General features: G+C 44.2%; 1 protein-coding gene across 18 annotated transcripts in view; it reads right to left on the minus strand.

Annotated features, from left to right (window-relative positions):
- Positions 1–26,534, minus strand: part of TRIP12 (thyroid hormone receptor interactor 12) — a 143,296-nt gene that overhangs the window by 41,015 nt on the left and 75,747 nt on the right. For 4 of the 18 annotated variants that reach the window (XM_039912589.1, XM_039912634.1, XM_029061874.2 and 1 more), the window contains 13 exons: positions 21,255–21,338; positions 19,831–19,926; positions 16,502–16,650; positions 13,033–13,068; positions 12,851–12,946; positions 11,929–12,021; positions 11,566–11,727; positions 10,298–10,366; positions 10,014–10,179; positions 2,764–2,881; positions 2,427–2,586; positions 836–989; positions 91–340 (listed from right to left, as the gene is read on the minus strand). In XM_039912589.1, coding sequence (XP_039768523.1) covers positions 91–340; positions 836–989; positions 2,427–2,586; positions 2,764–2,881; positions 10,014–10,179; positions 10,298–10,366; positions 11,566–11,727; positions 11,929–12,021; positions 12,851–12,946; positions 13,033–13,068; positions 16,502–16,650; positions 19,831–19,926; positions 21,255–21,338 — 1,633 coding nt within the window. The remainder of the gene's footprint in view (positions 1–90; positions 341–835; positions 990–2,426; positions 2,587–2,763; positions 2,882–10,013; positions 10,180–10,297; positions 10,367–11,565; positions 11,728–11,928; positions 12,022–12,850; positions 12,947–13,032; positions 13,069–16,501; positions 16,651–19,830; positions 19,927–21,254; positions 21,339–26,534) is intronic. The other 14 variants (XM_029061961.2, XM_029061952.2, XM_029061906.2 and 11 more) reach the window with 8 other exon arrangements.

A 26,534-nucleotide genomic window follows, 5' to 3' on the forward strand; every position in this document is an offset into this window, starting at 1 on the left:
CAGTAGATGTCACTCAAATATCACTGATGAAGACGGGAAAAAAAAATATGTTGGCCATCTGAATGCACGTGCACGCACATGCTCTCTCACCTTGAAACTGCATGGTTTTTCAGCACATCCTTGAGAAGTTCAGCATCTGCAAAATAAATTATCCTAAGAATTGCTCTAAGGCACTTATGTCTGACTGCAGGGCCAGCTGATGAACTATACACTTCATAAAGAACTCCAAATAATGTTTTAATAAAGGACTTTGCCAGTTCCGGATCCTCTTTCATTAGCTGTGCTCGGGCGTCATCCTTCTTCAATTCTGAATGTCCACCTGTGACAGAAAACAGAACACCTTCAAATGATTGACTACAGAAGTCCTCTTTTGGCCTTGTTACATACAGTGTGCTGAACCCAATGAGGATCCAATAAATCTTTATTACTATTAGCCTCTCCTTCCTTTTAAGGTTCAAAACCCTCCTCTTCCAGAAGGCATTCCGTGCCTCACCTTATTAGCCTCCCTTAGAATGTATACCATTTTATTAATTCCACTTTTTTTGGTTATATAAGTGCTTACTATGTGCCAGGTACTGTACTTAACACAAGGATAGATACAAGCTAATCAGGTTGGACATGGTCCATGTCCCACATAGGGCTCACAGTCTTAATCCCCAGATGAGGAACCCGAGACAGAGAGAAGGTGAAATGACTTGTGGCAGAGCCAGGATTTGTACCCAAGTCTCCTGCTTCCAGGCCTGTGCTCTTTCCACTAGGTCACAGAGCTCATCTATCTTAGGTATATTTCTTAGGGGATGTCTTCAGAGGTTCTATTAAATTCGAAAGGGCTTACTAGGGTTAGTGTTGGCCAATGGGTTAGGTTTCCTCTGAATGGCACGAGCTGTTCCAGTGTCCTCGTTGATTTGCTGCATAGAATTAAAATCAATCGTATAAACCCGCCCAAGTGTAGATAAACTTATTTCATCCTCACCGACTTGATGGGCTGCCTGAGTACAAAGAAAGGAATCGTAAATGTGTATGACGGGAGAGAAAAAAATTAACACTTCAGAAACACACCATACGTCCTTTTGAATAGTTGGCATTCAGAAAACTTCTGCTGAAGAAATAAGAGGCATTTGAAAGCAGTACATAGATGCACAACATATATGAACTGCTTTACACAGAGAGAGAATATTTAGATATTTTTTATATACGGTAAATACAGAAATAAGCTCACTACATAATGCCTTAGACTCAGTCCTGACCAAAAAAAAAAGTTTTCAGAGCTTTCCACCAGTCCCTTTTTCTTCCTTTTCTCGGGCACATCAGGGGTTTGGGTCATGGTGTCGCTTACTCTTGAGAATATCCTACACTTCTCTAATTCCAAAGCTTATTTTCTGAGGAAGAATTTGATTTGGCCCCACTTGTGTGACAGAGTGAGGAAGGGGCATTGGGACTCCTCTGGGAAACTCTGCTTGTAAACGCTGGCCTCCACACCACACTGGGAGCAGAGACTGGTGCTAAAATCTCCAGTCCCAAATTAAACCTTTCCCTCTCCAACCCTTCACTCCTTCTGGGAGGTGGTCCCCCAACCCTGGGTGATTTGGGGCTCTAAAGCTGCTAAACCACTTCAACAACGAGATTCCAGTAATGTGCATGTGCCCCTAACCTGCCTCCATCATGAGGGAAGGAGAGGACTGAGCGCACATCCTTAGCATTACACTGAGAAGTACACTGGATACCAGAACTCTAGTAAAAGAGTTAAGTACAGTTCTAACCGCTCAGTACAGCGCTTTGCATACAGTAGGTGCTCAATAAATACAACTGAAAAGAGCCGAGGTCACCACAGACCATCCACAGGAGATACACGGGACCCACGGCTAGACCACACTTGTCTTAGTGGATGTGACCGCCCACAAAAGGCTCAGAGGTGCTAGTCAGATCGAACTGATCATAGCAGTGGTGGGCAAACAACGGCCTGGGAATAATACCTGACCTGTCGGAGCTTGAAACCTGGCCTCTGAGCCAGGCTGCACGGGGTCTCTGTGGATTCAGCACTTCCAAATCCCACACACCTCAGAGCTGCTGGCCACTGTGGAGTAGGAGCCCTGACCCTCACAAGAGCAGAAGGTGAGTTAAGGAGGTGCGGCCCAAACCGTCTGCCACTGGACCTGGATGGGGCCCTCAAGGCAAAGTGTTTACTCGTTCCTGACGTACAAGGGCTGCACTGGAAATGGAGGGCATTTTCTAAAAGGCTGGAAACTGGTCGCTTTCAGAAACAGGCAAATAATCATTCACTTTAAATAACGAAAGAGAAAACAGGACATCAAGACCATGATACTGTGACGTCAATACTTTAGTTCCCCAGAGAAGTGCTTTATGGTGAGGAAACATCTTAAATCCCCCTTTTAAGTGTCCCAATACAAAACATATGCCGAAACTACTACCTCAATTATCCGGCTATCAATCCTGTTATACGGATGCCAAAGACCTCTGTCATCGCGCCACTGCCATATGGCACCATCTGTGTTTTGGGCATTTCCCTTCTTTAGCATAGTATCAACAGCAAATATTCCTTCTTTTGGCAAGCATGGCATCAGTTCACTGAAAAGAACAGCAGGTCCATATTTTGGTAATTCATTTCCTGTAACGTCAGTAATTCACGTATCTTTGCCAGAGCGGCACAGTCAAAACACCGCTGCCCTACCTTTTAGCATGTTCCTTGAGCGACACGGAAATAATTATAAGAATACGGAAAACATCCGTGACTTTCCAACTTACCAAATAAGAGATGTGAGCTCGTAGAGCTCCTGGGGACTGCGTGGAACGAGATCAATCTGCTCCTGACAGCTTCCGTTGGAGGCCCCACAGAGAAGGAAGTGAAGTGTTTCCGCAATGTCTGCAAAGGGAATATGGGAGATTTACTACCTTGTAGCCCCACTTTCCCACTTGAAAGTGGGAAGACCCACTTTCAAAAGGTTGCATGGGAACAGTGGGCAGAGGTATAAAATAGTGATTAAAGACACATATAGGCTTTTGAACAAGCAGAACCAATCTACTCAATGGTATTTACTGAGCACCTGTGTGCACTATCCTAAGCGCCTGGGAGAGCACAATACAACTGAGATGGTAGATATGTTCCCCGCCCACAAGGAGCTACAATCAGGAAGCTCAAATACACTTCATGCGAAGAGATGTTCAAAGATATCTCTAGGAGGCAGATTGGCCTAGTTGAATAGTCCGGGGATTGGAAGTCGGGAAATCCAGGTTTAAGTGGGAGGTACGGAATCCTGGGAAGCAGCATGGCCTGGTGGAAAGAGCTTCGGCCTTGGAGTCAGAGGACGTGGATTTTAATCCTGACTCGGCCAAATGTCCACTCTGCGATCCTGGGCAAGTCATTTCACTTCTCTGTGCCTCAGTTTCAACAGTAAAATGGGGATTCACTGACTGTTCTCCCTCCTACTTGGACTGTGACCCGTCATGTGGGACAGGAACTGTGTCCAATATGATTGATCTGCATCTATCCCAGTGCTTAGAACAGTGCTTGACACATAGGAAGAGCTTAATAAATACCATTTAGGAAAAAAAAGGTAAAAAGTCCCAGCTCTGTCAAAGGCCTACTGTGCAACCATTTGCCTCAGTTTCTTCATCTGTAACATGGGGTCAGACTGTGAGCCTCATATGGGACAGGAAAAGTGCCCAACTTCATAATTTTGTATCCACTCCAGTGCTTAGCACAAAGTAAGGACTTTGCCAATACAAATAAAACACATTTCTCTGGATTAGCTGGAAAAGGATCACGGAAGAGGTACTCATGATATATGAAAGAAGTCCCAAAATAGTACCATTTTCTATTTAGCACCTCAAAACTAGTATACATGTATCATCCTTCCTAATTTCTCATAAAAAGCCACATTAATTCTAATCAATCTGATGCAAGCTTCAGGTAATTCTGAAGTCCTCCTCCTAAAGACTCCATCTTAATGTTTGACAGCTATCAGCCTACACTAACAGTATTTTTTGGTCCTTTGAACACACTATTTTATGGAATACGAAGAGTGGGAAGACAAAAAATGAATTTTTCCATTCTCTTGCCTCATAGTAGCAGGAGGTGAATTTTTAAGGTTTGTTCAATTTAGCTGGACCTCTACCTGGAACATGTGTTTTAAATCTGGGTTAAAAACCTCAAAAATTTCACTTTCACAACACCTCTAAAATCTGCACTTTCTTCTCCATCTTAACTGCTACTACACTGATCTAAGCACTCATTTCAAGCCTTGACTACTGTATTAGCCTCCTCGCTGACCTCCCTGCATCCCATCTCTCCCCTCTCCAATCCATATACTTGGCTCCGCTACCTGCCTCGTTTTTCTGGAAATTCGTTCACTCCTCAAAAGCCTCCAGTGGATGCCCTTTCCACCTCCACGCCAAAGAGAAACAGGCACTCAATCAGCTCTCTCCCTCCTATCTTACCTCGCTGATGTCCTACTACAACCCAATCCGCACACTCTGCTCCTCTAATAAGAATGAATCCGCTGTAACTTGATCTCGGTTATACCACCACTGACCCCTTGCCCATGTTCTCACCTGGAACTCCCTCCCCTTTCATAACTGACTTTCCACCACTCTCCCTGCCTGCAAAGCCCTCTTTAAAAAAAAAAATCACATCTCCTCCAAGGGGCCTTCCCAGATTAAGTCCTTCATTTCCACTTTCCCCTCTGGGTCAACAAGGCACTTGGCTGGGTACCCTTTAGGCACTCTGACACTCACCTGAGTCCCACGGTACTTGAATACTCTTATACCCTACTAATTCCCCTATCCCTATTTTAATGTTTGTCTCCACCCATAGACTAAAAGCTCCTTGAGCCTACCAACTCTGCTGTTTTGTACTTATCCTGTTCAGAGCACCATTCTAAGAGGTTGGGAAAGTGTTCCAAAAATACCACTGATGGACCGGCTGACAAAGCAGATGAGTTGATTTAGTATATTTGGAGGATGGATTAGAGAAGCAGCATGGCTCAGTGGAAAGAACACGGGCTGGGGAGTCAGGGATCGTGGGTTCAAATCCCAGCTCCACCGCTTCTCAGCTAGGGGACTTTGGGCAAGTCACTTAACTTCTCTGCGCCTCAGTTACCTTACCTGTAAAATGGGGATTAAGACTGTGAGCCCCACATGGGACAACCTAATCACCTTGTATCCTCCCCAGCGCTCAGAACGGTACTTTGCACATAGTAAGCGCTTAACAAATGACAACATTATTAATATGTTCACTGTCAGTAACAGTTTTGACATTTTGGAATGTGACACCAAGAAGGTTAGGACATTTAAAAATCAATAGATATGTAGCCACGTGCTGAGGAGGTGGGGAGGGTGAGCAGTTAAGTACTTGACTTGAGGTGTATTTGAATACTTTGCATGATAATACACTAGTGTAAGCTCCTTGTAGGCAGGAAAATGTCTACCAACTCTATTATAAGGTACTCTACCAAGCACTTAATCCAGTGCTCTGCACACATTAAGCACTCAGTAAATGCTTTTTTAATGGTATTATTAAGCACTTACTATGCACCAGGTACTGTATTAAGCACTTGGGTAGATACAAGATAATCAGGTTGGACACAATCCATGTCCTATATGGGGCTCACAACTTTATTTTCCATTTCACAGGTGAGGGAATGGAGGCACAAAGAAGTGAAGTGACTTGTCCAAGGTCACAAAGCAGACAAGTAATCTGCTCATCTACACTCAATCCCCTGGAAAACTCATTCGCACCCATGGCTTCAACTACCATCTTTATGCAGATGATACCCAAATCTACATCCTCTCCTGATCTCTGGCCCTCTCTCCAGGCTCACATCTCCTCCTGCCTTGAAGACATCTCTACTTGGATGTCCTCCGGTCGCCTCAAACTTAACATGTCCAAAACAGAGCTCCTTCTCTTCCCACCCAAACCCTGTCCTCTCCCTGACTTTCCCATCACTGTAGATGGCACCACCATCCTTCCCATCTCACAAACCTGTAACTTTGGCGTTTTCCTTGAATCCACACATTCAATCTGTCACCTAATCCTGTCAGTCCCACCTTCACATCATGGCTAAAATCTGCGCTTTCTTCTACATCCAAACTGCTATCATGTTAATACAAATCACTCATCCTATCCTGCCCAGATGACTACATCAGCTTTCTTTCTGACCTCCCAAACTCTTGCCTCTCCCCTCTCCAGTGCATAAATCACTCCGCAGCCTGGATCATCTTTCTACAAAAATAGAAAATAAATGTCACCCCCATCCTCAAAAATCTCCAGTGGTTACCTATCCGCCTCCCTATCAAATGAAAAATCCTCACCATTGGCTCTAAAGTACCCCATCACCTTGCCCCCTCCTAACTCACCTCGATTCTCTCCTTCTACAACCCAGCCCACACACTTGGCTCCTCTAGGGCTAACCTTCTCCCTGTGCCTTGATCTCACCACCAACCCCGGGCCCACGTCCTGCCTCTGGCCCGGAACGCCCTCTCTCCTCCAATCTGCGAAACAGTTACTCTCCCTGCCTTGAAAAACCTTACTGAAGGAACATCTCCTCCAAGAGGCCTTCCCAGGCTAAGCCCCACTTTTCCTCATCTCTCACTCCCTTTTTTTGCCGCCCTGACTTGCTCCCTTTGCTCTTCCCGCCCCACAGCACTTAGGTGTGTGTGTGTATATATATATATATATATATATATATATATATATGTTTTATTTATTTGTATTGATGTCTGCTTATTTATATCGATGTCTGTATTCCCCACTCTAGACTCTGAGCTCGTTGTGGGCAGGGATTGTCACTGTTTATTGTTGTACTGTACTTTCCCAAGCACTTAGTACAGTGCTCTGCATACAATAAGCACTTAATACAACTTAAAAAACAAATGAAGTAATGGAGCTGGGATAAGAACCCAGGTCCTTCTCACTCCTAGGCCCATGCTCTATCCACCAGGCCGCACTGCTTCCCTACTGACTGATTGATTAGGGAGGGGAGATGAGTCAGGGAAGACTTTCTGGAGGAGATGGGATTTAAGGAGGGCTCTGAAGGTCGGAAGAATCTTTTCTTTCGGATGTGTACGGAGAGAGCGTTCCTGGCAGGGGGGAGGGCCTGAGCAACGGGTCAGCAGTGGGGCAGAAGAGGACATGTGAGTAGGTTGGTATTAGAGTGAGTGCAAGTACTGGGTTGTTGTGATAGAGGAGAGAGGAAAAGAAGTGGGGAAGGCAGCTAACTGAGGAGTTTCTGTCTGAAGCAGAGCTGGAAGGGCAACCTTTAGAGGTTTCTGAGACGTGAGCAGATGTGCACTCACGTCTGTCCCTCAGTTCTGTAAAATGGGGATTAAATTCTCCTCCCTTTGATTTAGACTGTGAGCCCCTTGTGGAACAGGGACTATGTGCAACCTGATTATCTTGTATCTGCCTCAGTGCTTAGTACAGTGTATGGCACATAGTAAGGGCCTAACAAGTGCCATTAAAAAAAAAAAAGAATAATGTATTATCAGTCAATGGTATTTACTGAGTGATTACTATGTGCACAGCACTGTTCTGTCTGGGAGAGTACAGTAACAACAGAATTAAAAGACATGTTTCCAGCCGATACTGAGTTTAAGGAATGTAACATGGACAGAGTGAGGTTCGGACTGAAGAGGAGAGAGGCCAGATTGCCCATGGTGGCCATTATTTATCTACGCTTGCCAGCAGGTGCTTGTGACGTTTTATCCGTTTAGCCACTTGCAAATTCCAGAAATGATTTATAGTACATGTATTTGCATAATCACCCCACATTTTTCAATCGACCAGTAAATGGACTTTGAGTGCTTACTGTGTACAGAGCACTGTACTCAACACTTGGAACAAGGAATTTACAGTCTACAGAAATCTAGACTAAATTTTTTTTTGCATAACTTTGGCAATTCAAAACCAAGGAAGCAGCTATTACGTGGGGTGCTGTAAGAACTAAATTTACCATTAAGTGGAGCCGGCAAAAAGAGAAGAATATTACGGGAGAGGAAGTCCTGTTTTATGCAGGGAGGAGAAAGTAAGAGGGCATTTGAGACTGTCTTCCCTACTGCACTCTCAAGTTTAGCACACAGTAGGCATTCAATCACTCCTTTCTCTTCTTCCTACCCAGAGCCCATAAAACTCAATGAAGAAACTTCCTTCCAGAAAACCCTCCCTTGACCTCACGGCTCCCTCCGGTTATTGACCCATCTTGACCTCACAGCTCCCTCCGGTTATTGACCCATCTCTCGCCTACCATTCCTCTCCAAATTTTTTGAGTTGTCTACACCTGCTGCCTCTACTTCTCCGATTTTACCCTTAACCCCATAATTGATTTTAATGTCTGCCTCCCCCCTCTGCAATGTAGCTCCTTGACAGCCGGGAATGTGTCTACCAACTCCGTTCTCTAGTAGTCTCTGAAATACTTAGTACGGTGCTCTCCATAAAGTAAGCACTCAATAAATACCATTGATTGGTTGTCTCCAAATGGGAGTCTGTATCTGTGGCCAAGTCCATTCTCATTATTCTCTTCTTACCCCAATGTGCACGGATAACAGTGCTTACAAAAAATAACCTTTTAATTCCTCCTCCGAATTTTTTCGAGGGCAGAGGGAAGAATTATGAGGCAGAGGCAATTATGTGAATAAATATGGTCTTATGAGGAAACAGCGACCATGGCAAATGGTACTGGATCAAATACCAAGGCAAAAGCCTAAAAATCAACCCTGAAATTCAGGACTGTGAACTTGACTTGCCCATATTAGTAAAACCTTCAAATATCCCCAATTATATATTTTTTTTTATCAAAACCCCCAAAATCCACACCAACTGTAACTGGATCTGCTATGTCTTTTACTGCTATTTCACTTTGAGTTTCGGGTTTTCCATTTCATTATCCATTCTGCCTTCGTATACAGGGTGACACTAACATCATCATCATTATTAGTATTACTATCATTATTGTGGTGTACGCTAAGCCCCAAGCTTTGGGATAGACTCAAGATAACCAAGTTGGACACAATTCCTGTCCTACATGGGGTGCACAGTAAGAGGGAAAACAGGTATTTCACCCCATTTTATAGTGAATCAGTCAGTCAACCATTATTGAGTGCTTACTGTGTGCAGAGGACTGCATTTGAGTGCTTCGGAGAGTAAAATATATAACAAACACGTTCCCTGTCCACAACGAGCTTACAATCTAGAGGAGAAACTGAGGCACAGAGAAGCTAAGTGACTTGCCCTAGGTCACATAACAGGCAAGTGGCATTGTCAAGATTAGAACCGGGGCCGTCTGACTCCCAGCCCCATGCTCTTGCCATCAGTCCACACCGCTAGTATATCACAAAAAAATCCCCAGAGCCAGGGAAGAAACAGTGGTTCCTAGCATCTGAGCCAGCAGCTATCATGCCAAGCAGAAGGGCCCTAGTAGTCCCCTTACCTTGGGTTGTCTGGGTGGCACATTTAGGCCAACAAATGCACACAAGTGTAAATAAAACTTGTGTTCCACTCTCCCCATTACATCAGACAACTTTCCCTCCCTGCTTCTCCGCAAGAGCCTCAAAAAGTGGGGAGATGTTACTGGAAAACATGTATGGAACTCTCTGGAGTATTCCCATTATGTCATCTGACTTCCAACTATTACAAAAGGTTCACCCACAGCAAGAATCTACATTCATACTAAACAGAAATATAACCAGGGAAGAGGGCTCACTGCCCTAATGACTAGGAGAAGAAAATTCCAAGCCACCCCTAAATTAGACACCATCTTCATTGGGGGGGACTTTTTCTAAAATCCAGGCAAATGCACTCGACCAACACTTGTGAGTTTGACTTGACAATCCTCAGACTCTCATGCCTGTGCCCTTTCCACCAGGCAAAGCTGTTTCCACATGCTAATATTCAAAAAAGTCCTTCCTAACCATTCCATTTTCCCCAAGAAGCGGGGACGGGGAGGTGGTAGGGTGGGTGTGAGCGTTTGTGTGTGTGGAGGGGAGTGGACAGTTGCACTTACTTTGCTTCATAAGTTGAACCGCTAGAGTAGGACAGTTGGAGCACATCAGAGAAAACATGCGCACCACCATTATGAACATCCCCGAGCTCAAAATGGGAGGTGTCACTACCAAGAGTTGCTGAATATTGGTCAGCAAATCCTTAGAGGCCACCTGTTGAAGCAAGTTCTTCACCAGAAACAGGGAAGGGAAAAAGGAAAGAGAGAGGAAAAGGATTAGATTTTTTAAAATCCCAGACTCAAGACTTCTCACATCCCAAAAAGAGTGCCCCCGTTAGAAAGCTCACCTCCTCGTGTTGGAAGTTGTCTACTAGTCGTGCAAAACACAGGCAAGTGCTTTCTACTGACTTTTTATCCTGGAAAAAATATATATATAAATAACTGTGATGTTCGAAAATTCATTTTGTAGAGGGCTTCCAAGGAAAATTCACTGAATCCTACCTGAACATCCCTCACAGCTGGGGTGCAGGGACTTGATTAGCCCTGAACCAAGCAAAAACATAAATATTTCCTATGTAGGACATTTCTCCAAGAAAATCAAACCCAATCGAGGTAGGCAACCTGAATCAAGTACCTGTTGTTGGATGTCCAAACGGACTACTTATACGAATTAAGCAGTTCTCCACTAACTCGGAAAAGTAACGAAATGGTTCTCAAAGGACAACAGTAGAAAAAAATTGGCCCCGTTAAATTTGCAGGAGTTTCTTTTCTTAATAAGCCTCCAGTTGCAGAGGCAATTCCCAAAATGCAGATCTGAGACTTAACTGGAAAACCAAAGACTTGCAAAATTCAATTCCAGCCTCTACTAATATAGAGAAACACAAGTGTAGGAACGGGTTCCCCAAAATGAACAACTCCAAGAACATATTTTCATTTTATCAGAGCTGAATGGGGAGAGAATACTTTAAGGCAGCCTGAGGTTAGAGTCCCAGGCCTGAGAAAGCCTGGAAACTACCGTAGGCCAGAGAAACAACTGTCTAGAGTACTTAAAACCCCAGTTCTCTGAGCAATCAAAGCTGGATTAAAAAAAAAAGGTGGAAACATGACAATGTGCCCAATGTGTCTGGGATGGTGGATCTCACACTGGCCTTTTCAGTCACACAGGCACTTGCAGGTGAACTTTACCATCAGGGAGCCTTTTTCAATTACAGTATATATATATATACACACACACACACACATACATAAACCCGTTGTGGGCAGGAATGTGTCTATTGTTATATTGTACTCTCCTAAGTGCTTAGTACAGTGTGACTCAAATACAACTGAATGAATACAGTATATATACAGAATACTATATACAGTTTTCCATTTTTAAAAGGACATTCAACATTTTGGCCAAAAGATTACTGCGGGACATCCGAGAACCAGCACTTCCTGAAAACATTATTTCTTTCATTTAACTGACGTTTAGAGGCATCGGAGCAGAGGCAGGTGGAGGGACAGTTGGGCAAAATACCCCATCCTTCAACCGCCCCCTATTAAATAAGGAGATACAGTGGTTATTTATTTATTTTTTAAGATGCCATAACATAGACCCTAGCTCATACTTTACCTGATGGGTCAGTCTCTGTGTCAGCAACGGGAGGGAATCTGCCACAAAGTGAAACTCATCTGGTGTGATACTCTGGCAGCAATTGGCTGCAATTGCTAATGCATTTCTCTGGGCATTAATGCTGAAGAACTCCAGGTACAATAGGCAATCTGCTAAACCTCCCTAAAAAGACAGAAAGCTGTTAAGGTACAGAAATATTTCTTATCAGCGGTTAACCCAATTTCCAAAGTGCTGGGCTTGAATGGTACTTGGAAAACTGCAACGCAGGCCACGCCCAAATCAGAATCAGAGCTCAGAGACAAAAGGGGGCCTAAAACTAAGAGTCGGTGAAATCCTTTTATGCTGCTCAGAGCAAATACTTACGGCCTGAAGGATGGCTTTGCTATGTCTGCGAGATAACATCTCCAAAGCAGTCAGAGCTTGCTCTGCCACATCAATACATTGGATGACTTGCAGCTAGAACAGAAAGTAATCACGGTGAGGTCTGTGCTTCAATTTAATTCTCACAGCCTACCTTTGAAGACTTCAGGAAAGAAAAATGTGAGGTGGGTCTTATTAGCTTGAGGACATTTCGACTACGACAAATTTGAGGCGTGGGTCGATGGAAACGCGGGCCTTCTGACTCAAATCACTTGACCCTTACCAAATGGCTTGGAACACAAAATTCACCTCGAGATGCCAGCATAAATTAAGATCAACCACACGACACAAATGACGCCATTTACACGATGCTGCTTCACGGATATTTTCAAGCTTTCCAAGGGAAAAGGCACGAGTTCTCGTTTTCACCAGAGAGTGCTAAGTGTGTATTTGCTAAAGAAATTAATATAAAACTTTGAAATAAAAAGGGGCTTACACCTACACATAGCATGTGAAAGATACATTACTTCATGACCACGTTGAGGTTACTCGGCTTGTATCTGGGTTTTCTCGGATGAAAATGAACTGAAGGGGTAAAAAGCCCATCAGCTTTACAAGGAAATTTTTACAATTAATGTGGTTATGTAAATCAACATTTGGTGGCTATTTTTACAAGGATTAATCAAATCTAACTTGTGATTTTACAGACTGGGTCCTTTGCATGAATTTGAGCCTAGTAATCTGTTGAGTATAGTTTTAGAACTTGACTCTCAAAGTGTAAAGTAACTGTGAAATGTCAGTTTATATTTCCAATATTAAACCAAAAAGATGGTAGGCTTAGATCTTTTCCCTGCCTAAGAGGGTAAGACTGGATTCAGTTTCACTTCCTTAACTTATTTGAAAGGTTTGGCAGAAACGGAGCTACCTTTTCTAAGAAGACAGGAATTGCATCTACCACCACTGCAGATGACCTGGGAAGTGCTTCCATCATATATGTTAAGGCCCGGCAAGCATGGTTCATCTAGAAAAAGTGCAAAGTTTAACTCAAAATGCATTATCATTTAAGTTGAATTTGAAGTGTATTAACTGGATTCTACCCCCACTTACAATATCAAAATTGTGCTCCATCTGCAGTAGTGTTATCTGTAGAGAAATGATCAAGATAAGTGATTAATTTCTAGCAATGAAGACAGTCAACAAAAATAATGAAGACATTACGTATTATAGTTGTTCCTACCTTCAGTTCTATTTTGGGCTTTTGAACCTATTATTCAGTACTATAACTATATGCATGTACATACTTCTCATATATTCAAAAATATTCAGACACACACACACACAGAAGAGACAGGAGACACCCAGAGAGAACTCTCCTGTACATGATCTTGCCCAAACCATATGATACAGCCTGTAAATGATGCTGGTGGAACTGTTCGAGGAGCCCCTGTATGGGATGCTGAGAAGACTGGACAGCACTTTGACTCTGCAGACCTTCAATTCGGTCTGGAGTGATACCACACTGCCATCACACCCTGCTCGCCAGTCTCCCGAAGGATTTGCTGACCTCACTGATTCAGGTTTCTTCTTCTACTTCCTTCTCTAGCATTCTACCGTTGGTCAGTGTGCTGCCTAGGTAACAGAATTCTGGCACTGTTTTTCCCTCTGCAATCCAATATGAGTTTCTGGTTGTGACAACAACGGATATAAAAAAGGTCGAACATGATTAACTTCTAATGTATTTTCCTTATCTAACAGAATGAATTGATGAGGCATTTAGATTAAATGCTCAACAACAGACATTCTCTCTTACCAGTGGTCCAATGTCCTATGGCAGAAAAAGCCAACAAAAGGTGGAATTACTTCAGGAAGAGAACAAAAAGCAAGGTGATGCCACTAGAAAAAAGAATCACCGTTCATCTGAACCTGGAATACTGTACTGTTCCAGTTACCAAGTTTTAGGAAATACCAAACAGATATGATAAAGACACAGAGGTGAGCAACCAAGAGGACTGGGAAGATGGACTGACAACTTCTTGAGGAGAATGAAAAGATTAGGATTTTTCAGTCTAGAAAGACAAAGATGGGAAGTGGGAATGTTTGAAATTTATAGAATCATGAAGGGTGTAGGCAGCGTGAACACAGAATTACTGTTTACCATATCTCATAACGGGATGAAGCTTGCAGGCAAAAGGCTCACAACAGAGCAAAAGAAGAGAAGCTCACACAGTGGATGCTAAGCACAAAGAATGAGTTGCAGGCAGAAAATATTATTAAGTTCATAAAGGGTTGATAGAAATTCATGGATGCAATTTACAGGTGTGCATTTAATATATTCAAAGGGGAAGTTAAGGATGTAAGAAGCTTGCTGTGGACAAGAATGTGTCTGTTACTACTCTCCCAAGCGCTTAGTTCAGTGTTTTGCACACAGTAAGCGCTCAATAAATACAACTGAATTATGAGCATAGGAGGATGGATGACCAGGAGGGTAAACATTCTACTATTTTTTCATGTGCCCTAGTGCTACAAATTGGAAGCAGAATACTGGGTTGGATGGACGATGAGTTAATAATAATCCTAACAATATTTGTAAAGTGCTTACCGTGTGCCAAGCACTGTATTAAGCACTGGGATAGATACCAGATAAACAGGTCTGGCACAGTGCCTGAATCACATGGAGCATATGGTTTGGGTAGGGTATTTTGTCCCCAGTTTAAATATAATAATAATAATGATGGCATTTGTTAAGCGCTTACTATGTGCAGAGCACTGTTCTAAGCACTCGGGTAGATATGGGGTAATCAGATTGTCCCACGTGGGGCTCACATTTTTTAATCCCCATTTTTACAGATGAGGTAACTGAGGCCCAGAGAAGTTAAGTGACTTGCCCAAGGTCACACTGCAGACAAGTGGAGGATCCGGGATTAGAACCCACAACCTCTGACTCCCAAGCCTGTGCTCTTTCCACTAAGCCACGCTAAATATGAGGAAGTGGGGCACAGAGAAATCATGTGACTTGCCCAAAGTCACACAGCAGGCAAGTAGTGGAGCTGGGATTAGAACTCAGGCTCTCTGACTCATATGCTTGTGCTCTTTCCTCTAGGCCATGTTGTTCTTGACCCAGGACAGTGTTGTTCTTGGTCTGATGCAGTCCAGCTGCTCAGAAAGGAGGCAAAAGGCCAAAAAAAAAAAAGGGGGGAGGTGGGTGGGTGAAGAGGAGAAGGCTGAGTACCCCTTGCCACTCTAGAAAGGCCAAAGGGAGCAAGCTGAAATTGAGGGAAAAGACAGAGGGAGTCAACAAATTTAATTTACACTCAAAATGATTCCCAAACCTTCATTTTAAGTCCAAGAATATTTTTCCCATTCCTCTTTCAAATTCCCCTTCATATAGAAGGGGCATAGGAAGGAGGACACAGATAGGTTCTCCCCAGATTCATTTTCCTAGGTTTGTAGGAAAAACAGAATTACACCAGATATAAGGAAATGTTTCAGCAGATAGAGGCCTGAGAAACACTGTGGCTTTTAATACAACAATGGTGGCAGCTTTCAAAAATCTCTACAATGCAAATCGACCTAATTGCCCTACGGAAACCTCCAGCACTTCCCAATATCTCTCCCTTCCCTCTCCCCCGCAAATCCCCAAATTGCTCCCAATTTATTAGAGCAAGAGGATAGTGTTGGCAGGCAGCAGCGCACGCATGCGTGAGCACACACACTCTTCCATGAAGTCCTGTCAGAGGGGAAATAATAATAATTTGTGAAATTTGTTAAGCGTTTACTATATGCCAGGCACTGTACTAAGCCCTGGAGTAGATACAAGCAAATCAGGTTGGACACAGTCCCAGTCCCTTGTGGGGCTCACAGTCTTTTTAATCCCATTTTACAGATGAGGTAACTGAGGCACAGAGAAGTGAAGTGACTTGCCCAAGGTCACACAGCAGACAAGTGCTGAAGCCAGGATTAGAACCCATGACCTTGCGACACCCAGGCCCACGCTCTAGCCACTATACCATGCTGTCTCTCGGGAGAGGGAAGGCCGTGTATTTTTCATTTCTTTCAGGCCCCTTGTCTGAGTTGCTGAGTTGGAACACACGAACCAATGGTTGTTATCAAGGTTGATGTCCACATCATTCTTCCTTAGCCTCCTAATATTTGAATCGGATTATTTAAAATGCATGGCAATGTCCCAAGTTCTGACTGAACAGGACTGCTTGCTTCTATTAAGGCCTTAACGATGGCCCCGAGAGGACGATCGTCGTTTTCTCTGACATGCACAGGAGGCAATAAGAGAACAGCTCCATAAGGGCCAAAGCCATCTGCCCCAAGGCCCTAGGTAGCATGACCGGGGTTGAACCAACAGCCTCCATCCTCTGTGTCTCTAGTAGGCTTTGAGCACCACATATCTTACTCTTGATTTTTTCACCGCAAGCATGGAAAAATAACAGATTAGGAGGTCTGTGCATCAAAAACCTTAACACGCGCTTGATTTTCTTTAATTGCAAGTATGGAGAATATCACATTCTGGGTCTAAGAGGAATAATGTTTTTTAAAACCATCCTGCTAAAAAAGTCTCTCTTACCAAAGCTGGCACAACACTTTTGACTGGAAACCCTCCCAACGTTTCTTCGTTGCCCATGACCAACAGCTGACACATCTCGATCACCGCCTGGAGCTGCTGACTCTCATCAGTGGCTTGCAGGCCTTGTAGGAGCTGCTGGGCCTTCGAACCTAGGCATAAAAAAAATACCTGCTGTTACTCGGAGAACGCTACTACCTGGCACAAATACGGTCCTGGTGATGAGGGGGGATGTGGGGGTCCTCTTTCATTTAGACTAAGGCTCAAAGGGCAGATCTATACTAGGGCTAAACCAACTAGGGATAAATTCAGTTACACACAATTGCATTAGCCAGATGAATAGGGTCAGTTCAAAAAAATCTAAACCCAAAGAAGGGGATCCTCATTAGCGCTTTTGTCCTTTCTCCCCCAAGTACATTCTGCTCAGTTCTTCAAGAGTCTCCCTATCCTCCCCGAAGCACGGGGGGGAGAGTTGTTGATGGCAATACTGTTTCTCCTCTCTCTCACCTCCCATTTCTTCCATCCCTTTGCCTCCTCTCCCTTTATCAGCTACCAGCCTGGTCAGAAGCCCTGAGGAGAAAAAGCAATCCCTATGGCTCCGGCACCTTCTCCCCAACCAAAAAAAAAAAACAAAAACCCACCCATTAGTCAGGAGAGCGCTCATGTCACGTGGGGTCTTCCACGTACAGAGAGGGGACAGAAAGAATGCTTGTCAGGGTCTCCCCTGCACTGCGGGGACAGCCTGAGTAGAATTTATACACTTGAACCAGCTCGATTCCCTCACTCTGCCAGACCAAGCCATTCTGTAATCCCATGCAGGGATCTGCAAGTTTTTACAGAGGACTCCATAGAAGTAAACTTCAGCAATGTGGAAGTGGGTTACAAAGGCACCTTCGACAAAATAAAGCACTCATCAGCTGAGGAATGCTTCAGAGGCAAACTGGGTGGAAAACTGAAAACATACAAAAAAGGCCTCTGAACATCATGGTTCCCTTTGGCACCTGGGTACTTTGGCCACTGGCTAGCGCCGCCCGAAAGAAACCCAATCCAGCCCTTCTTTAGTACTGCACTGACACGAACGTGACTTGCACCAGAGCAAGTGAACAAGGGAAGGATAAAGTAGCAGAGGCGCAAGTGAAAAAAGGAAATGGTCGGTGTTGACAGCTTTCAGACATAGTAGGAGCTCAGTCATCCATCAAACCGATGGCCCACACAGCCCGGTTTTCCCTGGAGGGCAGGCAGATCCCCGGCCCCAAGTTGGGGAGTTTTAGCCCAATTTGAGTCTGTCTCCGATTAAGAGCGATCAGAAGTGGGTCCCGGTTGGTCAGAGATTCAAGTCACAGAGCAGGTGATGACTTTGGAGGACTGACCCTTGGTCTCCCAAGAAGAAGAAAGGCAGCTACCTGAACTAACTGGGAGCAGAGCCACCTCACAGAAACAAAGCTGGGACCGCTAAATAAAATGAGCCTGGGTCTCAGACAACTCCTGGCCTGGTTTTGTTCAGTTATCCCCACCCAAATGAGATAAAATAAATTATCCAAACTCATCCTGGTTTGGAAAAAACGACATTTTGGGGAAATGAGCTTTCTACTACACTTCCATGTAGCTTGCCGCAAGGAACGTGAAGCTCAAGATTTACATAAGCCAATACAAGGAGCTAGGGTTAGTGTGGAGCCCACTGTAAATAAAATTTAAAGGCAAGGACACTGATTCTAGGTGTTCTAGGAGGAGCCTGCCCAGGACTCCTGAAATGATGGGAATGAAAGTCTTACATAAAGAAGCAACCTTGAGATCACGTGGTCATTACGACAATAAAGGATGGTGTGCTGTCAGAGACGCTGCCTAAAAGCAAGCCTCCAGGGTCTCAGAGAGCCTGGAAAGGTGAAGCATTTGTGCCTACTGGACTCAAAATTTCCATAGGAGGTCTGATCCCATGCTCGAAATGCCACTGAGAATATAAAACAATTATGCACTGATTTTTGCACCCCAGGTTTGGTGAAATAGTAAAATTTGGATTTAGTCATGTTAAGCATACCTCCTAGAAGATTAGCCCAAGAGGAAAAAAATAAGAAGAAAGTTGTTCGTCATACTTCTTTCCAAGCATAGCTGCCTACCTTTTTACAATCAAAAGAACTTCAATGTCACACAAGCACCCCTAGCCTGGTGAAAGGCATCTTGAATAGACTAAAAGTTCAGGCTCTGATCTCATTATGAGACCTTGGACAAATTCCTTGATCTTTCTGTGCCTCAGTTTCCCCAAACTGCAAAATGGGTCTCGATCACCTTGACTTCACCTTCAGGGTATCCCCCAGGAAGGAGAGGAAGGAGCACCACCTAGGCCCACAAGCAAGACATAACTGACACAATATGTAATGCCCTATGTGACTACCCAACTCAGCCAACTTTCCATGTGGTGGTGGAAGAGTCTCCCATTTGGGTCCACCACCACATTTCAACACCTGTTGAGCCTAGGTCACTGTTTCTGACATCGCAACTAGGAACACAAGATGTGTACCGGGGAGGGTGCGGAGAGGGAGAGAGTTTGACCTCCAGGTGTTTCAAGGGAAGTCTTTGGATAAAAAAGGATGTGATCATAACTAAGGCTCTATAACCTATGCCAATTCCCAGGGATACGAGAGGGCTATAGTTATCTTGATAAGAAACTTGAGAGTGCCTGAGTTTGGTAGCATCAGAAGACTCCCATGCACCACTTCACTCTCCTGACAGCCGGCAGAGACTACTCTGTCCAAGGTTCAGATCAAAGTGTTCCACCTTGAACAGCTTCTCAGGGAACAAGCCTGATGACGCAGTCTGTCGGCACGTTTTGGACCTTATTATCGCCCAAACCACATTACTCTCCCCTAAATCCTTACAATCTATTTTCAGTCAAACGGCAGTCTCCAGCAGTTACGGTTTAAGTGTAGAAGAGTATGGACAATTTGAAAGCATTGCTCTCTAGACCTCTGACTAAGGACCAGAAGGAATAAACTGAGGTGCCCAATTAAGGTTACCTCCTACTAAAATAACCCTCAAATCATCCATTAGTGCCTCCCCAAGGTGAACCTCATAACAAGCAGTACTTAAAATTAAACTGAATACCTGTAGGGATTAACTCCAAGGGTCAACAATCTATGGTGGGGAGGGAGAGGGAGGAACACAAAAGCAAGCTGCAGTCAAAGGAACCCAGGAAAGTCTTTTAAAGACTCATCTCGAGAGTGGAAATCCAGCCTAAGTATTTACTTTGGTAACTAACTAATTAGGCAACACTGAACTAATGAGAGCTGAGGGAGATAGGAGGGGGAAGGGAGGACTAATTAAAACTATTGGCTTACTAGCTCCACTTCCAATTGTCCTGTGGAAAAGTTGTGACATCCGAGGACCAAGAGGGCCGAAGAGGTGAGGAGGAAGACCCCTAGCCTCTAACAGAGCTAAAAAAAAATAAAATAAAAAAAGAGAAAAGAAAATTATGAGCTGGCTTAATGCAACTGATTATACATAAAAATTTCTAATACAATCTATGGTTCACTTCAAAATTACTGATATGTAAAGGTCACATTCTCTATTCTGAAGTTACAGGGCCTAGCTAAAACCTCTCGATGCTCTTGAAAATGTTCTGTAGGATTCTCCAGAGGGATCGCCCTATATCTGGAAGTTTAAAATTGGGGAGGGGCAAACACAACACACCCCAATAATTCACCTCACTATAAAGAGTGCTCATCCTGAACTGCTACAAGACAGCATCCCCAACTTCATTCTAATCATGAACTCTAACAGCCATTTCTCCATTTCTGAGGAGTCATGGTGATGTCGGCATGACCGAACCCTAGAAAAACTCTTAAAATATTCAAGAACAGGCTAGGCGATTCCCAATGGTTCAGATAATCAGTTATTGGTCCCCCTGGTTAACTACCGTCTTTGTCTTTAGAGTAGATAAGAGACAATCACGGAAGTCAACTGCCTTAGTCACAAGCCATTTGAAATTATTTCATCAAAAATGGTGCTTGTGAGTTTCAGGCTGCAGTTGGAAGTCAACTACTCTTAAAAATCACAGCTTGTTGTTGATGCTAAAAAAAATGCATCATTAGAATAACCCTTCCTTCAGAAGAGGAGGGCTCTGAGCATATCAAAACACTTGATAATAATTTTAAGACATATGAACTTGTAAAATTTCCAGCAAAAAAGAGCCTCCCGAGGAAATGCATCTAATCTAAATCAGTGCAGCCATATTTTAATCACAAAGCCCAAGTGCTTTTTCTTTTTAAAAGCTACTAGTAAGTTAAGATCTACATTACAGAGTTTTAACACTCTGTTCTCAATAGGTGAAACTGTATAATGTTCCAGTTTTGTAGGACTGATTTTGGTATGACAGGTCACTGCTAAAACACTAAATAAGAGTATTGTAATGTGAATTACTACCATGGCTGAAAAAGAATCAGCTTTGAAAAAATAAATTGTTTATAAATAACATACACTAGCTCTGCAAGGCTTTCCTTTCCTGTTTCTATACTAGAAACAAAAATAATAATAGTCAGTGGCCACAAACTACCAAATCCCCAAGTCTCAATTGCGTAGGCACCTGTAACTACTGCAGAAGGAAATACATAGCTACTGGAAAATGGTCGGATGATAAAAAAAAAGCAGAGCAAATGAGGCCAACTGAATGAAGTTCAGCAAAGGAACAGTTTGAACCGGAGACCCGAAGATGGGCTCATTTACCAGCAGTATCTTGTAAGCCCAATAACTGTCTTGTTTTTACCTTGTAGTCTTCCCATCTCTGAATCATCTGACTCACTCTCACCAGAGGTGGTCATGCCTACAGCCCCAGCAACAGAACTAGAAGCTGGAAAGAAAAAAAAAAGGGGGGGAGGGGGGGAGGGTTACTTAATCACCATATGATTGGCTAAATTTTTACAGATCACAAAGGATCACAATGTTGAGGTCCTCAGCTATTCATTGTGTAACCGAAAGTGCAAGGTGTAATCAATCACTCCATCAATGGTATTTATTGAGCGCTTACTGTGTGCAGAGCACTGTACTAAGCGCTTGGGAGAGTACAATACAACAGAGTTGGCAGACACATTTCCCTGCCCTCCAGGAGCTTACAGTCTAAGGGGGAGACAGGCATTAAAATAAATTATGGCTATATACATAGGTGCTGTGGAGCTGAGGTGAATATCACGTTCTTAAAGGGTACAGATCCAAGTGCATAGGTGATGCAGAAGATAGAGGGAGAAGGGGAAATGAGGGTTCAGTCAAGGAAGGCTCCTTTGGGGAGATGTGATTTTAATATGGCTTTAAAGGCGGGGAGAGTCTTTCAAATACATATGAAGGAGGATGGAGTTCCAGGCCAGAAGGAGGACGAAGACAAGGGGTTGGTAACGAGGTAGACGAGCTCAAAGTACAGTTCGGAGGAGTGTAGGGTGCGGGCTGAGTTTTAGTAGGAAATCAGCAAGGTTTGACAGGAGGGAGAGAGCTGATTGAGTGCTTTACAGCTAATGATAAGGAACTTGGGTTTGACGCAGAGGTGGATGGGTAGACATTGGAGGTTTTTGAGGAGTGGGAAGATGTGAACTGAATGGGTTTTTTTGTTTTGTTTTTTAGAAAAATGACCCAAGTAGCAGAGTAAAGTAAAAAAGTAAGGACTGGAGTGGGGAGAGACAGGAGGCTCGGAGATTAGAAGGACAATGCGGTAGTCTAGGCGGGACAGAATAGGAAAGGATCAGCACAGTAGCAGTTTGGTTGGAGAGGAAAAGGCGGATTTTAGTGATGCTGTATAGGCAGAACTGACAGGATTTGTGGACAGATTGAATATGTGGGTTGAATGAGAGAGATGAGTCAAGGATAACGCCAAGGTAATCATACATCATTATATACTACAACTCCAGTAAAACAAGCCCAAATTCTGTAGGTCATCCACGAGGAATGGATTCTCGGCTGGTCTTTCTGATACTCATTCCTGAATGAATCTGGTCCTGAATTTAGCTGGACAGGGCTGAGGAAAGACTTGGGTGATGTTAGCAGAAGGAGGGAACACGAGCCCTGAAATGAGTATTTGGGGACAGATTCTGTCCCAGTAGCACACGCTCCAAGTACTCTGGTTCATCTCGCCTTTTGGACTCGAGTCCCAGAGGCCCGGCGCTTTTTCCGTCTCCAGGCTGAGCTCAGATAAGTCCTACCTTCCCGGGTTGAATGTAATGGCACGCGAGCTGTGTCTAGTTTTAACTACAGTGAAGCACTACATAGAGGTGACCAAGGGAGAGCATCTGCATGCTGAAACTAGTGAAAAATGAAGCAGTTCATCTACCCAGGGGCCTTCCCAACTACATCCCACATCACCAATCTGACCACCAACTAGCAGTGAGCCATATAAAAGAGATACTCTATCTGACCAAGACAGGACAGGGCTGGGATGCCTGCAACACAGCGGCCTACTCTGCGAGGCAAAAATCCACCTCGAACTAGCCTCTGGACTATCGGTATGAATGAATGAATTGGTAAGCATCTAATTCCCCTCAGCATGGTTAAGACCACGTATTGCATCCCTACCATCTTGTAAAAAAAAAAAAAGTGCTTGGTATCAAGTTGATAATGAAGACATCGTTTTCATTCTGCATAAGGGACGTAAACCTGTTTGAACCAGCAAGTATGGAAAGGTGAAATAACTGGGCCAAACTCCTATATTCTTCCTGCCCAATCCGGTTTCTCATCTGTCTCCTTTCCTGAGAGTTGGAAAGAATGGCAGTATTTGGATTTGGAACTATCAGTTAACTGGTAAAACTGCCTGGAAGTAGCACAAATGAAATTCCTTTAATGTCCCCTTGGACAGTGAAAAGAAGACGACCAATGCAAGTGCTTTTACTATCTTCAAGGACAAAGCAGCCACATAAAAATCCCCACCGCGCCGGCTTGAAAATAATAATTTTTGCCTCAAAATGTTAAAAAAAAAAAAAAAGCACTGCCCCCCCCCCCCCCACCATCAGCAATAATGGATATAGAAAATTGTTAAGATGGCCTCCGGGTGTGTAAATTGGGACCTAATCATTGCTCATTTATGAATTTGGTGATGAAAGACTTCGTTCATAGGTTGCTGAAATTATTTCAAACCTATTATCAAAGAAAACTGGGAAATCGTAATAGGTTTTTAAAGTTTCTTTAGGGAAAAAAATGCAACTATTGACACACGCCAAATCCAGCGGTCTCTACTTCTTCTTAATCCTCCTCGACCTTCCAGCTGGATTCGACACTGTCGACTACCCCCTTCTGGACACATTACCCAATCTTGACTCTGCTGACATCGTCCTCTCCTGGCTCTCCACTTATCTCTCTTGGCTTCTCCTTCTCAGTCTTTTTCACAGGCTCCTCCTCTGCCTCTCACCCTCAAACGTGGGAGGTCCTCAAGGCTCGGGTCTGGGTCCTCTTCTATTCTCTATCCACAACCTCTCCTTGGAGAACTCACTTGGTCCCGTGGCTTCAACTACTATCTCTTCGGGGGTGATTCCTAAATCTCTATTCTCCAGCATTGATCTCTCCTTCTCGGCAGTTTCGTATTTTCTCCTGCCTTCAGGATCTCTCTACTTGGATGTCCCACTGTCACCTCACACTTAACATATCCAAAACAGAGCTCCTCATCTTCCCACCCAACCCCTGTCCTCCCCCTCATAGTCCCATCACTGTCGACAGCACCACCATCCTCCCCGTCTCACAAGCCTTGGCATTACCCTCAACTCATCTCTTTCATTCAACCCACATACTCAACCTGTCAACATATCCTGTCGGTGCTATCTTCACAACATCGCTAAAATCTGCATTTTCTTCCCCAAATAAACTGCTATTATGCTATCTAAGCACTCGTCCTATCCTGACTTGACTACTGCATCAGACTCTTTATGACCTCCCTGCCTCCCCACTCTAATCTACACTTCACTCTACTGCCCAGACCACTTCTCTAAAGACAAGTTCAGTCCATGTTTCCCAACTCTTCAAGAACCTCCGGTGGTTGCCCATTCACTCTCTGCAAACAGAAACTCCTTACCACCCGCTTTAAAGCACTCAATCACCTTGCCCCCTCATATCATACCTCCTTGATTTTCTTAGCAGGAAATTATTCAGTCCATGTGCTTCACTCCTCTAATGCCAACCTACTCATTGTACCTCCATCTCATCTCTCCCCGCTGACTCCTAGCCCATCTCCTGACTCCGGCCAAGGACTCCCTCCCCTTTTATATCCAGCAGACCATCACTCTCCCACTTTCCAGGTCTTAATAAGATCACATCTCCTCCAAGAGGCCTTCCCTAAGCCCTCATTTTCCCTGCTCCCTCCCCCTTCTGCTTCACCCTTGTACTTGGAATTCTGCCCTTCATTCACTCCTCCACAGCATTCATGTTCATATCTGTTGTTTATTTATATCTCTGACTGAAGCCCTCCACCCCACACTGTAAACTCCTTGTGGACACGGGATGTGTCTACCAAATCTGTTATACTGAACTCTCAAGTGCTTAGTAGTGTCTACATACTGTAGTTCTACACACAGTAAGTGACCGATAAATACAACCAATCGATCACCCACCAAGGAGGCGGCCAGGCATGTGTTCCAGGGCCTTAGGTCTGGAATAAAATGAGAGAATCGAACAATCAATACTTTCTACTGACTGCCTCACTGTGTAGACATAATCCCTGCCCTCAATGAGCCTGTAATCCTGTGGTGTACTGCTACTTTAGTGCAGTAAAGTATGTTTCAACTAGGAGGAAATGAAACAGTACAATACTTATATGGATAAATATTGGGGATGTGGGGGGACAGTGAGTGACGGAGAAGTGCAAAGATGGCACAGAACTGCTTAAAAAGCATAGATCAGTTGGGGAGATTAGAAATCAAGTGGGAATGTAGGGTGGGAGAAGGGAGGAGGTGAGCAAAAAGACCACAAGAACTGTCCAGCTGTGGGGCCTGCTTGTCAAAAGGGAGAGGTGGGGCTGCAGTTGCAAATAACCAGAGAGACAGCAGACAGCTGGGGTTGGCAGCAGGGCCAGGTGATGGCAGCCCCTCCCTGGCCTGACACCCACACTGTCCTCATAATAATAATGTTGGTATTTGTTAAGCGCTTACTATGTGCAGGCCACTGTTCTAAATGCTGGGGTAGATAGAGGGTAATCAGGTTGTCCCACATGAGGCTCACAGTTAATCCCCATTTTACAGATGAGGTAACTGAGGCACAGAGAAGTTACTTGCCCAGTCACACAGCTGACAAGTGGCAGAGCCAGGATTCGAACCCATGACTGCTGACTCCCAAGCCTGGGCTCTTTCCACTGAGCCACTCTGCTTCCCCAGTCATCCCAGGTCACCTGTTCTGGGACCTTTTCTTATCCCAGAGTCAGCTTATTTCCAGCACTGCTCTTCATGTGGCTATTTTATTGCTGGGCTATTTAGTGTTGGGGTTTCTATTGAACCTCAAATCTTCCCCCATTCCCCCTGACCCACTGCCTCCCCTCCACCCACCCACTCCGGTCAAAAAAAAAGGGGGGAAAAAAAAGGCTTACCTAACCAGAATCATTCCTGGTCAGTACATACATAATGTACTGTATGTGGAATGTGGAATATGCTTTTAAGAGAAAAATAAACAACTACATCTGATGCTCCGCTTCTAACTCCCTCTGTCAGCCTAACCTACATATGGCTACTTGAACTACCTCTTAAAAAACACCCTTTGGAATACAACACTCCTCTCCTCAAAACCCTCCAATGGCTCGCCACTTCACACTGTGTCCAACTCCTAACTGATGCTTTCACGATTCTCTACCAGCTTTCTCCCCCTTAATCATCCTCTCTTCTCCCGGCCAGTTTGCATGCTTCGTATCTCCTCATTTCACCCTTATTTGAGCAGCCATCTGTAGCCCTAGAAAAGGGGTCACACTCAAGAATTCAGGGAATGGCAGAGGCAGATCTACAACAGGACCAGATCAAATCCCACCAAGGTTTGGCCTGGTCAATTATTGTGGCCTCTCCCACTCCCTACCTCCCCATTCCCTATTTTTCTACCA

Source organism: Ornithorhynchus anatinus, chromosome 1, assembly GCF_004115215.2.
Source record: "Ornithorhynchus anatinus isolate Pmale09 chromosome 1, mOrnAna1.pri.v4, whole genome shotgun sequence".
Lineage (NCBI taxonomy): Eukaryota > Metazoa > Chordata > Mammalia > Monotremata > Ornithorhynchidae > Ornithorhynchus > Ornithorhynchus anatinus.